Source organism: Xenopus laevis, chromosome 5L (genome assembly GCF_017654675.1).
Source record: "Xenopus laevis strain J_2021 chromosome 5L, Xenopus_laevis_v10.1, whole genome shotgun sequence".
Taxonomy (NCBI): Eukaryota; Metazoa; Chordata; class Amphibia; order Anura; family Pipidae; genus Xenopus; species Xenopus laevis.
This window is the reverse complement of record NC_054379.1, coordinates 60,114,203-60,128,634: the sequence shown is the minus strand read 5'-3', so window position 1 is coordinate 60,128,634 and position 14,432 is coordinate 60,114,203. Positions and strand designations below refer to the sequence as shown.

The window sequence follows — 14,432 nt, the reverse complement described above, 5'->3', positions numbered from 1 at the left end:
CTGTTGGTTTGCCCTTAAGTAGATCTTTGCGATTGGCACTCACAGCTCTATCATAGGCTCTTTTTATATCCATAGTGGCATACCCTCTTTCAACAAAGCGATCCCATAGGTCCATGGCTTGGGAGTTAAAAGAATCCCAAGTGGTACAGATCCTACGCAGCCTTAAAAACTGTCCCGACGGTATACCTCTCAGGACATGTTTAGGATGACTGCTGTTAGCATGTAACAATGTATTTCTGGTGATGGGCTTACGGTATAAATCTGTATCTATTTTATCCAAATCTGATGTAAATTTGATATCTAAAAAAGCAATAGTATTGGTATGCGTTTCACTAGTCAGGGAAATGCCCCAACCCAGGTTATTGCAGTAAAGTACAAACTCGTCCACAGTACAAGAATCGCCATCCCAGATAAAGATTAAATCATCAATGAACCGATAGTAACTCACAATATGGTCCCGGAAGGGGTTGGAGTTGTCATAGATGAACCGACGTTCCCATAGACCCATAAAGAGGTTGGCGTAGGAGGGTGCGAAACGCGCCCCCATTGCCGCTCCCCTTCTCTGTAGGTAGAAAGACCCATTAAACATGAAGTAATTAGTACTGAGAAGATAATGTATGGCCTCCATCAAGAATTCATTTTGTTTGTCCGAGTACAGTCCAAAATGAGTCAACCAAAACTGTACAGAAGATGTACCCCTTTGATGATCTATGGACGAGTATAGTGCAGACACGTCCATAGTGACCCATCTGTATGTTTTCTTCCAAACAACTTTCTGTAACTTGTTAATACAGTCAGTGCTGTCTCTCAGATAGCTCGGTAATCTAAGTACCATTGGAAGCAAAAGACAGTCTACATACTCCGATAAGGGTTCATTCAAAGAGCCAATACCTGATACTATGGGTCTACCCTTAACCTCAATGACACTCTTATGTACTTTGGGAAGCCAATGGAAAATGGGAATACACGGGTTGACTTTGTTAAGATAAGAATATTCAGATTCATTTACAATATCCTCAAATTTGGCCCAATCTAGTAGCCTGACAAGTTTAGTATAGAACATGGTGGTTGGGTCCTTGTCTAAAACCCGATAAGTAGTCGCATCTTGCAACTGTCGCATCGCTTCTAACTTATAGTATTCCACATCAAGTACAACGACAGAACCCCCCTTGTCAGCATTTTTTATGACAATTGACTTATCCTCTCTAAGATCATTCAAAGCCTTACTCTCCTCGTCAGTTAAGTTCATAGATTTGTTGCAAAATGCTCTCCTCTGATGTACCTTGTACAAATCATTCGTAACCAACTTTTGAAAAAGATCGACATGTGTACCCCTACTTTCTATTGGATAGAAATGGGATTTCTCCCGTAAGCCAGTGTGTACAATGGAATCACCTAAATCTTCATGCTGGTTAGACTCAGCTAATAGATCCTCCATCACATTAATAGTGCATAGATCATCAAAAGAAAAATCTATAGTTTCTACAGTATCAAAATGATCTTGTGTACAACATGTAAGACAAGAAGTGGATGCAATTGATGAATCAGGGGAACTAATCATGTCATTACTGAGTTCATCAGAGTTGAGAATAGTACCATCACCAAAATCTTGAGTCCGTTGAAAATGTTTTCTTAAGGTTATCCTGCGTATGAACCTATTAATGTCCAAAATGGTGTCAAAAGTCCGCATGTTCTTACCAGGGACAAAGTTCAAACCCAAACTCAAAACCCTGAGCTGGATGTCAGATAGAACCCGATGTGATAAATTGATAACATTGCATGTTGAGGTAGTACACCCATTTAGGTCATTGGAGCCGGATTTTGATGTCATAGACGACCGATGTTTCCCCTGTCTCCACTTCCCCTGCGATTCCATGTTAGATCCTCCTGATCGGCTGCTTGAGGTTGGCTCCTGGTTTTTACTCTCTCTCTCTGGGGTAAGGGTTGTTTGTTGGTCCTTCCTCTGGAATCTTCCCCCGACTCCCCGAGGGAAAGATCCACCTCCGTGTGTAAAAAATCAGAGGAGGAGGCTGAACTATCAGACTGTTGATTGTCAACATCACTAAACCTCACTTTTTTGTCATGCTTCTTAAAGCCCTTATGTGGCTTTTTGCCGGCTGTTGATTTATAGTGAGTAGTGAAGTCCCTCCTTCGAACATTCCAATCATAAACTCTATTGAATTCGTAATCCTTTTTGTCTCTCAGAAATTTTTCTCGTTTAGTGTGCTTAACTTCTGTCTCCAGCTTGTTGACCCGCTGTTTGATGGTGTCCAATTTTTCTGCTATCTCAATACTCGCATCCCGTCTCAAAAGGTCAGACTGTAGTTCCTTAATGCCTTCCTGTATTAATTTATGTTTTTTGGTATGAAAATCAATAATGAGTTCCATTAGTGCATGTGAGCAAGTTGACAAGATGGAATTCCAAGCATCTACAAAATCACGTGAAACATCAGAGAAGGCTGGAAATTTCTTAATACGAAGACCCCTAGGTATGCGGCCAACTTTCAAATAATTCTGTAAGGTAGAAATATCCCACCATAAACGCATCTCCTTAATCATGTTCCTCTCCAGTTCATGGCATAAATCCATAGCATCGTCAGTGTCAGTATAACAAGTAAACGAATCTTCATTCGTATCAGAGAATATGTCTGCAGCTTGTTTTTCTCGTGTACTTAAATTGCATATTCCAGCGCCCATGCACTCCACTCTGCCTGCATAGTTAGTAATAGACTCATCCTCCATACTTATGGAATATATATATATAGTCTATCAAAGTGTAGAGAATGTAAAATGTAAAATGTAAATACAACAGTCCGTTTTAATCAAGTATAGACAGTGTTGACACTGTGTTTCACCCTCCAGGTGAGGAGCGTTAAATAAAGAGGTTCGATATTCCAAAAACCACTTAGTCTGGCAGATAACATTGACATTTCAAGCCGCTCCTCATCTTGTCTAAGTAAAGGTTAATATCCAAACAATATAAGAAACCGGATTCACAGTGTGCGTGTGTTCACAGGTATAGCAGCCGAAAAGATAATTGTTTCTAGAAATCCAAAGACCTGGTATACAATACAAAGTATCGCTTACCTTTAGTCTAACAGAGTCCAGTAAGCCAGTATTGTGCGCAAATGTAACATTCGTAATGATGACTGGTGTGTGGCTGGAATCTTCTCACAAGCCGCTATGTATCCCCACCGTCGTTTTTAAGGCTGCGTAGGATCTGTACCACTTGGGATTCTTTTAACTCCCAAGCCATGGACCTATGGGATCGCTTTGTTGAAAGAGGGTATGCCACTATGGATATAAAAAGAGCCTATGATAGAGCTGTGAGTGCCAATCGCAAAGATCTACTTAAGGGCAAACCAACAGATAAATTTAGAAAACAGGACTTTAGGTATTCCTGTAAAAATAGGTCGGATGGACTTAAGAATAGATCTGTATCCAATCAGGCCGATTTTCCCAAGATAGTGACTACATACTCCAATGATACTCCCCTTTTAAAGAAAATTGTACGTAAGCATTGGAGTGTTCTGATGCAAGATTCGGTTCTTCGAGGTCTAATACCTTCTCAACCTGGCTTCATTTTTAAAAGAGGTAAAACAATTGGTTCATCTCTATCTCCAAGTTTATTCCTAGAAGAAAAATTAATGGGTCCATCCAATTGGCTGAGTGTGAAGGGTTCGTATAGATGTGGTAGATCGCGATGTCAGGCTTGCAATGTGATGTATCCGTCAAAAACCTTTGTCTCTAGGAATAACTCACACAAGTATGACATTAGATTTTACGCCAATTGTGGGACTAAAGATGTGGTATATTTGGCCACTTGCGTCTGCGGTTTACAGTACGTAGGCAAAACGAATAGACCTGTTAGGAAACGTATCTCTGAACACATGAATGGAGTAAGGAAGGGTGACAGGAGTTCAGCTATAGCTAAACATCTGATAGAACAACATGGAGGCAGAAAATCTATTTCATTTCAGGTTATAGATAAAGTGGTTCTGGGTACTAGGAAGGGAGATGTAGAAAAAGCTCTTCTGAAGAAAGAAGCATATTGGATCTTTTCTCTAGACACAGTGACACCTAGGGGTCTTAACAGGGAATGGGAACTTAATTGTTTCATAGACTAGAACCTTAATAGTCCCTTAGACCAGATTTCTATTATTATAGATCCTTTATATTTTGTATTTTTCATTTTTTCATTTTTTTCATTTTCCGCACTACCTTCCTACCCCACATACCTCTACATGTACATGTTCTAATCTCTTTCGATCATTATTTTTGTCTTCATTTATTTCTTTTCCTTTCCCATTTTCCTCTTTTTTTATTTCTTTCTTTACCTACTATGGCATTGTCTTGATATCATCATTTTCTCTAGGTACTTTGTCATGTTCTGTTTAAGTAACCTCATTTCCGACATCGATTTATATTTATATTTACTTTAACATTACTATTTTTCTACATATGGTTTGAATTTATCATTATTATGACTATGACTATATTGTTTGTATACACATTTCCTTATATTCTTACATATATATATTTTTTCATATGTCTGTGATTTGGGATTTGTACAAAAAGTGACTATCATATGTTTTTTATATTGGGATTCATTATCTGGTGTTTTTACTTATCTAATCAACTGAATAGGTACAAATATGTTGTCAGCAGGGGGCGCTTTTGGCTTCTGATGAAGTGACTTGCTAGTCACGAAACGCGTAGAGCCATGCACTCCCCTGCCTTGTTACTTTGGATCTTGTGGTTTTAATCATTTTCATTAATAAAGGAAAAGATTTTATACAGTCTTTCATATATATTTTTGGATCTATCCCAAGAATACTACCGATGTGTGCGCCATTATCATTCTGTGAACAAAGGCCCTGACTGTGTATTATGTGCCACAAGACCCTCCTAAAAGCACAAAGACCCCCAAAACCATATATTTTTGTAAAGTACACAGTCCGACAAATCAAAAATAGGTAATTATGTCTTTCTACTTCAAATTAGCATACTGCACAGCTACGCTAAAGGCAGCAGTTTTTATGACATTTCTGAAAATCGCCTAAAAATATTGCAATTGGCTGCATTTATTTCACCCGATTTCTTACATACAATTATAAATATTAAAGCCAAGTGTCTACTGAACGGTTTGATGGCCAATATGCATATATAAACCAAAGCAACTGGCATGTACAGACCCCAATTAAAAAATAGTGCATATTCTAAACGTAGAGGTTTTTTACGACATTCTGAAAATTGCCTAAAAATGTTGCAGTTTGCTGCATTTATCTCTCACAATGTGTCCAATATGCATATATTTACCAAAGTATGTGGTATGTACAGACCCCAAATGAAAAACGCGCATATGAATTTTCACAATGGCCAACTCAGCCGCTGAAAACAGAGCATTATGTGTCGTAAGACCCCCAAACTGTAAAAAGACCCCCAGAAAGACGGTCGCTGCATGATGAGTGTAGAGCGCGGCAGGAGAATGAAGCAGGAAAACTGTACTAAATTCTATAGTTAGTATAGATATGGGTACATATAATTTATGTGAAAGTAGGGAGGGGTGTGTGTATGGATGCTGGGTTTTCATTTGGAGGGGTTGAACTTGATGGACTTAGAACCACTAATAAAAGTGGTACGGCAGACCTTGACTTTTTCCATGGGAGCTTCTAAATTATCCTTGGCTGACAAACTTTTTCCTTCCGTAAAGAGAAGGTCAGGGTGTTTTCCAGTTCATGACTCTATTAAAGAAATAGTGACAGCAGAATGGAAAAAAATGGAGAAAAGGCTTCAGACATTGGGGAGGTTCCTTAAAAAAATATCCGTTTGAGGACGAGGATGCAAAGCTCTGGGATGCTACACCTAAGGTGGATGCTGCGGTGGTGAGGCTTGCTAGAAGAACCACATTCCTGTTGGATGATGCAGCAGTCTTTAAGGAACCCATGGAAACGAGGATTGAGTTTAATCTAAAAAAGTCATATGGTGCAGCAGGGGCCGTGTGTAGACCAGCAGTAGCACTTACTTCAGTGTCCAGAAAGTATGAATGGCAGATATAGAAGAAGCAATCTCAACTAATGTAAAGAGGCCAAAGTTGTTAGAGATGCTGTCAGACTGTAAGATAGCTGTTGACTTTGTCGGAAGCTTCTATTGACCTGGTACATTTCATGGCAAGAACCATGGCACTTTTAGTGGCAGCAAGAAGTACCTTGTGGCTGCAACCTTGGGCTGCAGATGCTGCATCAAAAGCCAATTTGTGCCAACTTCCTATTGAGGGAGAAACGCTCTTCGGTGAGAAGTTGGATGCAATTATTAAGAAAGTCTCTAGAGGAAAGAGCGTATTTCTTCCGCAAAAAAAGAAGAATAAAGGAGGGAGATATGATCCCTAAGTTTCTAGAGACAAGGAAAGGCCTTTTAGATCAATACAGTACAGACCTGGAAGAGAATATACTAGACAGACATCATGGAGGTCGGGACGACCAGGGTCAAGAGGGAAAATCAGAAGACATGCCTCCACATCACAACAACAATGAAGGTGTCTTGGCTCAGGCAGGAGTTGGAGGAAGGTTATGCCTTTTTGCTCAGGTCTGGGCCGCAAATGTACAAGATCATTGGGTATGCAACACAATCTGAAATGGGTTCCGGTTGGAGTTCGCAGCAATACCAAGAAGAGATATTATCTAAAGTCGTCATTTCGAAATTCAGTAGAAAGTCAAAAATTGGTTCAGGAACATATGAATCAACTGTTCGAGGGGGCAGTCGAGGCAGCGTTGAAACAATAACCCAGGGGTTCTACTTAAAGGTGTGGTTCACCTTCAAACAACTAGTTGTTTTCAGATAGATCACCAGAAATAACGACTTTTTCCAATTACTTTCTATTTTCTAAGTGTCACCGTTTCTAATATTGAAGTGTAAAGTGTAATTTTTTCACCTTCTGAACAGGGGCGCGCCGCCAATGAGGCGAGTTGAGAAACTCGCCTCAGGCGGCAACGCAGGAGAGGTTTCCAGGGGCGGCAAAAAGCCGCTCCTGGTACCTTTAAGAGCCGCATTTCCGGTTTTTAAACCGGAAATTCGGCTTTACTATTGCGAGAGAGCGCAATTGCGCTCTTCGCATTAGTGTTCCTGCCGGCGAGGGAGGGGCGGCATTGGAGGAGCCGCCTCAGGCGGCGCTGTAAGCAGAATCGGCGCTGCTTCTAAAGCAGCTCTGGGAGGGGGGTCGTCGACCCTGTAAACTGTTCTAAATTGATACATTTAGTTGATACATTTGTTATCTTTGTCCCCGCTGAACAGAATCACAGAGTTTCATTACAGGCAGCTGTTAGACTTGATACAATAGTTTCTAATACTCCAGAGATGCTGCTGAGAAATGTACCAAATAAATGTTGCAAAATTGTAACCCACTCAGAATCTGCACCTGAATTACTAAGCTACCAGACACAAACACCAGAGACAGGGACATTCTACTTTAAACTTAGATTTTGGAAAAACAGTAAAAAAATAAATAATGGAAAGTCTATTTCTGGGGAACAACTAAATTGAAAAAAGTGTTTGGAAAGTGAACAACCCCTTCAAGACGTCTAGACTTTTCAAGTAAAGAAAGTTTCAGGGGCATTGAGGCCAGTCTTGGACATGAGGAAATTGAACAAATTTCTATAGAAAAGAAGTTTCAAGATGGAATCATTGGGATCAATCATTCAGGCCATATTGGTCGGGACTGGCTCACAGACTTTGATTTAAAGAATGCCTACTTCCATGTACCTATTTGCCTAGAACACAGGAAGTATCTGTTTCGCAGTAGGTGAGGTGCATGTACAGTTCAAATGTCTCCCCTTTGGGTTGTCCCAATCACCAAGAGTGTTTACTAAAGTACTTGTTGCTCGCATAGCAGAGCTAAGAAAGGAGGGGATAGCAGTCTTTCACTACCTAGACGACATCCTGGTGACAGCAAGTTCAAGAAGAGAAGTAGATATCCACACAAGAAGGGTGGTAGAATTTCTTCAGTGTCACGGATGGATAATCAATATGGAAAAAAGCAATATGTCCCCAACAAAGTCTTCACTTTCATTCTTAGGGGCATATTTTAAGACAAGGGAGAATATAGTGAGCCTTCCAAAAGAGAAACAACAAAAGGTTGCTCAAGCGGTGAAGGACTTCCAGAGTCAGTCATTCGTGACAGTGCGACATTGCCTGAAATTTCTGGGATTGATGTCTTCAACCATCCAGGTGGTAAAATAAGCAAGGTGGCATTCAAGGGCCCTTCAAAACTTTGTACTAAGGAAGGTTAAGTGTCCGCAACTAAATTTGTTTGGAAGAAGTTAAGGTTGCCTCAGAAATAAAGGAAGCGTTAGAATGGTGGTGCATTCAAAAGAATCTGGCAAGAGGTATGTATTCGGGAAGAGCCAGAGTGGACAATTCTGACAACTGATGGTCGGGGAGCCCATTTAGAAGAGCAACCTGTCCAGGGATCCTGGAGAATGAAGCGGGTACCTTGAAACATTCTAGAGCTAAAAGCAATAAAAAAAAAAAGGCTCTGTTCGCTTTCGAGAAATTAGTAAAGGGGAAGAGAGTAAAAGTAATATCAGACATGACAGCAGTGGCTTACGTACAAGGAGGCACCAGAAGTATGACATTGCTGGAGGAAGCAGGTCAAATTTTTTTCTGGGCAGAAGAATGGCTAGAGAACCTGACAGCAGTTTATTTGCCAGGCACAGGAAATATAAAAACAGATTTCTTAAGTTGAGTTATGGTAGATCCAGGAGAATGGAGTCTACACAAAGACATCTTTCAGGATTTAGTAAGCATGTAGGGGCTTCCAGAAGTGGGTGCCATGGCATCCGTAAATCTCTGCAAAAGATTCTTTTCGAGATACCCATGCGAAGAGGCAGTGGCGGTAGATGGCCTAAGGCAAGACTGGTCCGTGCGGCTGATTTATGTTTTTCCCACGATTCCTGTCGTATGGAGAGTGCTTAAGAAGGTGGACTGGGATTCAGCAGAGGCTGTAGTCGTGGTTCCCTGTTGGCCAAGAAGGACATGGTATCCACTGCTTCGCATGTTGACTCTGGGCAATCCAAGGAGAATTCCAAGATTTCCAGGATGGTTGGTCCAGGGTATGTGCCAGTGTCAAGAGGAAAACCGCCTGTCCTTGGTGGCCTGGAAGTTGAAAGGGAAAGGCTTAAGCTAGCCATAGACGCAAAGATCCAATAGTACGAATCAACGTACGATCGGACTTTCCCATCTCCCGACCCGCCACTAACCATTCAGATCAAAGTCTTATCATTCCGATCAAATAAAGCAGTAAAAGAAAAGATCAGCCAATGTTCTACCTCTGACAGCAATCGTACGATAGGGACAAAGCTAGTTACAGTCTCCCACTGAAAATCGTACAATCAGCAATACATGCAGAGATATTATTGGCAGGCGACAGAAATTTTCTAACCTGTCCGATCGACCAAATGACCGATCTCCGCTGGATGAAAAATGTCGGGACTCTCCACACACGGTCCGAAAATCGGATCTTTGCATCTATGGTCCGCTTAAGAGGGCTGAATTTAGGAGATGAGATTATTGAATTCCTTTTAAAATCAAGGAAAATCTCAGCATCAACACAGTACTATAAAATTTGGGACAAATTCGTCCAATTTACAATAGCTACGGGTCAAGATCCTAGATGCACTACAGCCTCTACCCTAGTGAATTTTCTATTCTCAGGTAATCTAAAAGGTCTCCATCTGAACACACTTAAAGTACAAGTTGGGCGCTAGAACCATTAGTACAAAGATTTTTTAATGCACTGAGAGTAAGGCTGTGCATAAAGAAAGTGTCACCACCTTGGGATCTCGAGGCATTTGAAATGCAAGGTTACCCCTTCCTATTTATTTAGTGCAAACATGCAATGTTTCGGGACAAGCCCCTTTATCAAGCATGGGGGGGCTTGCCCAAAAACGTTGCATGTTCGCACAAAATAAATAGCAAGGGGTAACACTGCATTTCAATTGCCTTGAGTGCCAGTGTATTTCTATACTATTGACCTTTGGAGGTTGCCGTACCCTCTTACATTGTGCACCAGGACACCTTTAGTAAGGAGAGAGTGTGCTCAGCTTCACCTTGTTCCAGACCACCTTGGGATCTGCCATTTGTTCTAGATGCATTAACAAAAGCTCCGATCGAGCCACTGCGGGAAATCTAATTGTGGAACCTCACTCTGAAAGTTGTTCTGTTGGTAGCAGTTACCTCAGTTTGTTGAGTGGCAGAGCTGTCTGCTTTATGTGCATCTGAACCTTTTACGACAATCTTTAAAGACAAAGTGGTGCTGCAGCCTGCCTTTAAATTTCTGCATAGTGTCCAAATTTCATATGGACCAAGAGGCGGTGCTGCCTTCATTCTGTCTGAAAAAAGAAAGAAGGTTGGTTTAGTGAGATTTAGTGAGAGCAATAAGGATATACTTGGAAAGAACAAACACGTGGAGGAAATCAGAAAGGTTGTTTGTGGTTCCCTGTGGATTCAGGAAAGGTCAAGTTCCTTCGAACAAAACTATAAGTTGGATCTTCCAAATGTTGTGTGACAGTGTGTAAGGGGCAGATTTATCAAAGGTCGAGGTGAATTTTCGAATGAAAAAAATTTGAATTTCGAGCTATTTATTGTGTACTTCGACTAGGGAATAGTCCAAATTCGATTCGAATTTGAAAAAGAAAATGAAAATTTGAATATCTAAATTTATCATGTACTCTCTTTAAAAATTCGACTTCGACCATTTGCCATCTAAAACCTGCCGAATTGCTGTTTTAGCCTATGGGGGACATCCTAGAACATATTTGGAGTCAATTGGTGGACTTGGAAAAACTTTGAATCGAATTTGATCAAAATCGCTATTAATTCGATTCGTACGATTCAAATTCGGACGAATACGGACCTATTTGATTGAAAACGGACCTATTCGGCCAAAAAAAACATAAAATATGTGTAAGTGTGTAAATCAAGGCCACTTACAGTTCCTGAACGATCTGATGGCTGGAGGGGTCCTGGAGAGGCGTGTCTGTAGAGTCTCAGCAATCAGAAAGTGTGTGCGCATCACAGATCACAGAGGAGGAAGCACCAGGTAAGGATTCTTCCAGGGCAGCACAGAAGATGCGCAATCCGCTACGTCTTCTGCTTTTAGGTAAGCCCGGAGACAATCCTGCAGCCGGCAGCTCCAGCCGCCGATGCAGAATACATCGCTGACTTTGCCAAGAACGTAAAAGGTACATTCCTGGCAGTCAAAGCCCTTGCCTGCCAGCATGTACGGCATACGTGCTTGGCAGGCAAAGGGTAAAGTCTACTAAAAACCATTTAAACATTAAATAAACCCAAAACAGATTTATGCAGCTTAGTTAGGATATCAAACAAGTTACTGATTTATCTGGTTTTATTACAGAGAAAATGAAATAATTTTTTTTAAAAATTCATTATTTGCTGAAAATGGACTCTATAGGAGATATGCTTCACATTATTTGGATCTTTCTGGATAATGGTTTCTGGATAAGGGGCCCTATACCTGTATTAGCTAGTGCAATAGCGCTCACTGCACTAGCGATGCGGCGCCTCCTCCACCCGCTCCAACGCTGGAAGTTAGCAGAGCGGTGCAGGAGGAGGGGCGGCATTGGGATTGCTGCCTCAGGCGGCAGCCCCTGCAACTAGTGAGCAGAAATTAAGCCTTTTTATTGCCATCCTTATTGCCATCCAGTTTTGTACTTTATTTGCATCAAATGTGAGTAGATATTTTAACATTTTGTGCTTTTTTATTTTTGAAGCATTTCCTAAACTGGGATTTTATATAAAATGTAAATGTTATGTAAGTGTGTGTGTGCAATTTGAGGTGTAAGATCAAAAATTAATGTATTCAAGAAGATGGATCAGCACTCTTGATAAAGAAATGTGATGTTTATTTTACAGTGCAGCAACATCAAGTACAACATTTTGGATTTTTTTTATGGACAACCTAATTTTTATAAATCTGCCAGACTTTTCGAGTGACTTGTTTATGAATAAAGATTAAAGCATTCAATATTTTCCTTATATAATACATCTCCTAATACAGAGAAATATAAATATATATATATTTTTTTTATAAAAGTGGAAGTTCAACTTTTACAAAACTTATAATTAACAAATAGTGCACACCACATATTTTCAGTTTTTCGTTTTTGTATTTTTTACCCTTTTTCAATTTAAATGGTAAAAAATATTTTTTCCTCACATTTCCCAGTAGCAGCTTAATAAAGCAGACTGCTGTACCCCAAATTTTATTAACGTTTGTCACATAGTAAGTGTTAGAATTATTTCTATTGGTTGCTGGGCCTTCTTTGATACTATTGAGCAATCTATCAGCAAATGTATTACAAGGTTAGCAGCCTTACAGAGTTTACATGAATGAAGAATATGAATGAAAAATAAGAAAACAGTTAACAAACGTCATACTGAAAATAAGTTTTATAAAGATGGACTACCTCTTTAATTTATTTATTATTTGAGAAACATTTATTTGGGCATTGACATATGTGTAGATAAATGTAATTCTGCCTCTTCTTCACAACAGGTAATTTACAAAGCCAAATCAAAATATTTACCAGAATTGATAAAATACAGGTAAGAGACATGCAGGTTTTGCTTTTGGAATACATTTTGAATACTTATATTGCATTAGAAATATAGCTGCCTGATCCGATTGGCAATTATAAGATATGCACTAGGATAGGTTACTTGCTATAAGTGATGGGAAAATGTATTCGCAACGTGTGAATTTGCGGCGAATTTCTGCGTTTTGCTGCCAGCGAATAAATTCGCGGAATTGCCGCAAAAATTCCCCCATGAAAATTCGCCGGCATTCAAATATTTTTGACGCCTGCGACAATTCCGACACAGTCGACAATTCTAGGCGCCCATTGACTTTAATGAGCGTCAGAATTATTGCGATTCGCAAATTTTCCGGCGAAACGGGAGAAATTTGCCCATCACTACTTGCTATTGCTAATGGGAAATAGATATGAGAAGAATATGCATGATTGCATTAGATGCCATTCCTTCTCTGCAGCTGCTTCACATTTTTCTGAATAAAAAATGCTCTGTACGTGGGAGACGTAAGTGCTGTCAGGAGGGGATTACTGAGGAATTGGAAAACAAGTCCCCCCAGATGGCTGGAGATCAGGAAGGTCCTTAAGCATTATATTAGTGTGTTAGTAATTAGTAAAAACTAATACAAGAATATAAAATATGCATCTTAAAACCTGTATTGAAACCAACCCATTTCTCTTTATTGAACAGCCAATCCGATACTGATATCTGTGAAAGTATTTCAAAGCACTGAGGGTCAGGATTTTTTTCTATACGACATTGTCTTTTGTCAGAAACATTTAAGAAAAAAAGAAATACTGTATGTTATATAAGTGCTTGGCCTCTACAGCAGCATGCACAACAGGTTTTGGGATAAGTACCAGCTTTACACACACAGGATTTTTGGTTAATTTTCCTACTGGTGGATTCCCTAAAGTAATGCAGATTAGGCAAATGATGCTTGCGCCAACAATTTTGAAACACTAGCACAGATTCTAATTTAGATTGATATCTGGTATTTGACTGGGCCATTGTAGGATCTTTAACTTTTTGCTTTTGAACCACAGTGTTATTTGGCCTTGTGTTTGGGATTTTTATCCTTATTAAAGGGGTTGTTTCCCTTTAAATTAAAAAAAAATGTTTGAGTTATTTAGCTTTTTGTTCATCAGATCTCCAGTTTACAATTTTAGTAATCTAGATTATAGGGTCTAAAAATACCCTAGCAACCATGCATTGATTTGAATGAGATACTGGAATATGAATAGGAGAGGGTCTGAATAGAAAGGAGAAAAAAAAGAGGAACAACAATTCATTTGTAGCCTTACAGAGCATTTGTTCTTAGATTGGGTCAGTGACCCCCATTTAAAAGCTGGACATAGTTAGAAGAAAAGGCAAATAATTCAAAAACTATAAAAAAGATAACGTGAAGACCATTTGAAAACTTGCTTAGAATTAGCCATTCTATAACGTACTAAAAATTAACTTAAAGGTTAATCACCCCTTTAAAGATAAACTGGGCTTTTTTTATAGACAAAAAACAAGTTCTGTTGCAAAACTTGCAAAATGTACCTGTATTTTGTACCATCTGTACAGTACGTCTTTTGCTGATGAAAAGCAGCCCCTCAGCATGATGCTACCTCAAACATTGGGCCAGATTTGATGCAATGAGAGAAAATTTAGTTGAATTAAAAATTGAATCTCAATCAATTGGAGATGCAATTTAATTCAGAAAAACTTATCTCACGGTTTATTACGTGAAAACTCTATTGGAAGTCTATGGAATAAAACCCTGGAACTGAATAAGGATAAAAGTTCTTTTTCTCCTCGTATCGAATCTCGTATATTAC

At 39.6% G+C, this 14,432-nt stretch overlaps 1 protein-coding gene across 1 annotated transcript in view; it reads left to right on the top strand.

Moving 5' to 3' along the window:
* The window catches only part of gpr137b.L (G protein-coupled receptor 137B L homeolog), a 34,050-nt gene that overhangs the window by 9,167 nt on the left and 10,451 nt on the right, over positions 1-14,432 (top strand). Inside the window, exon 2 of the mRNA NM_001093524.1 lies at positions 12,572-12,621. Coding sequence (NP_001086993.2) covers positions 12,572-12,621 — 50 coding nt within the window. The remainder of the gene's footprint in view (positions 1-12,571; positions 12,622-14,432) is intronic.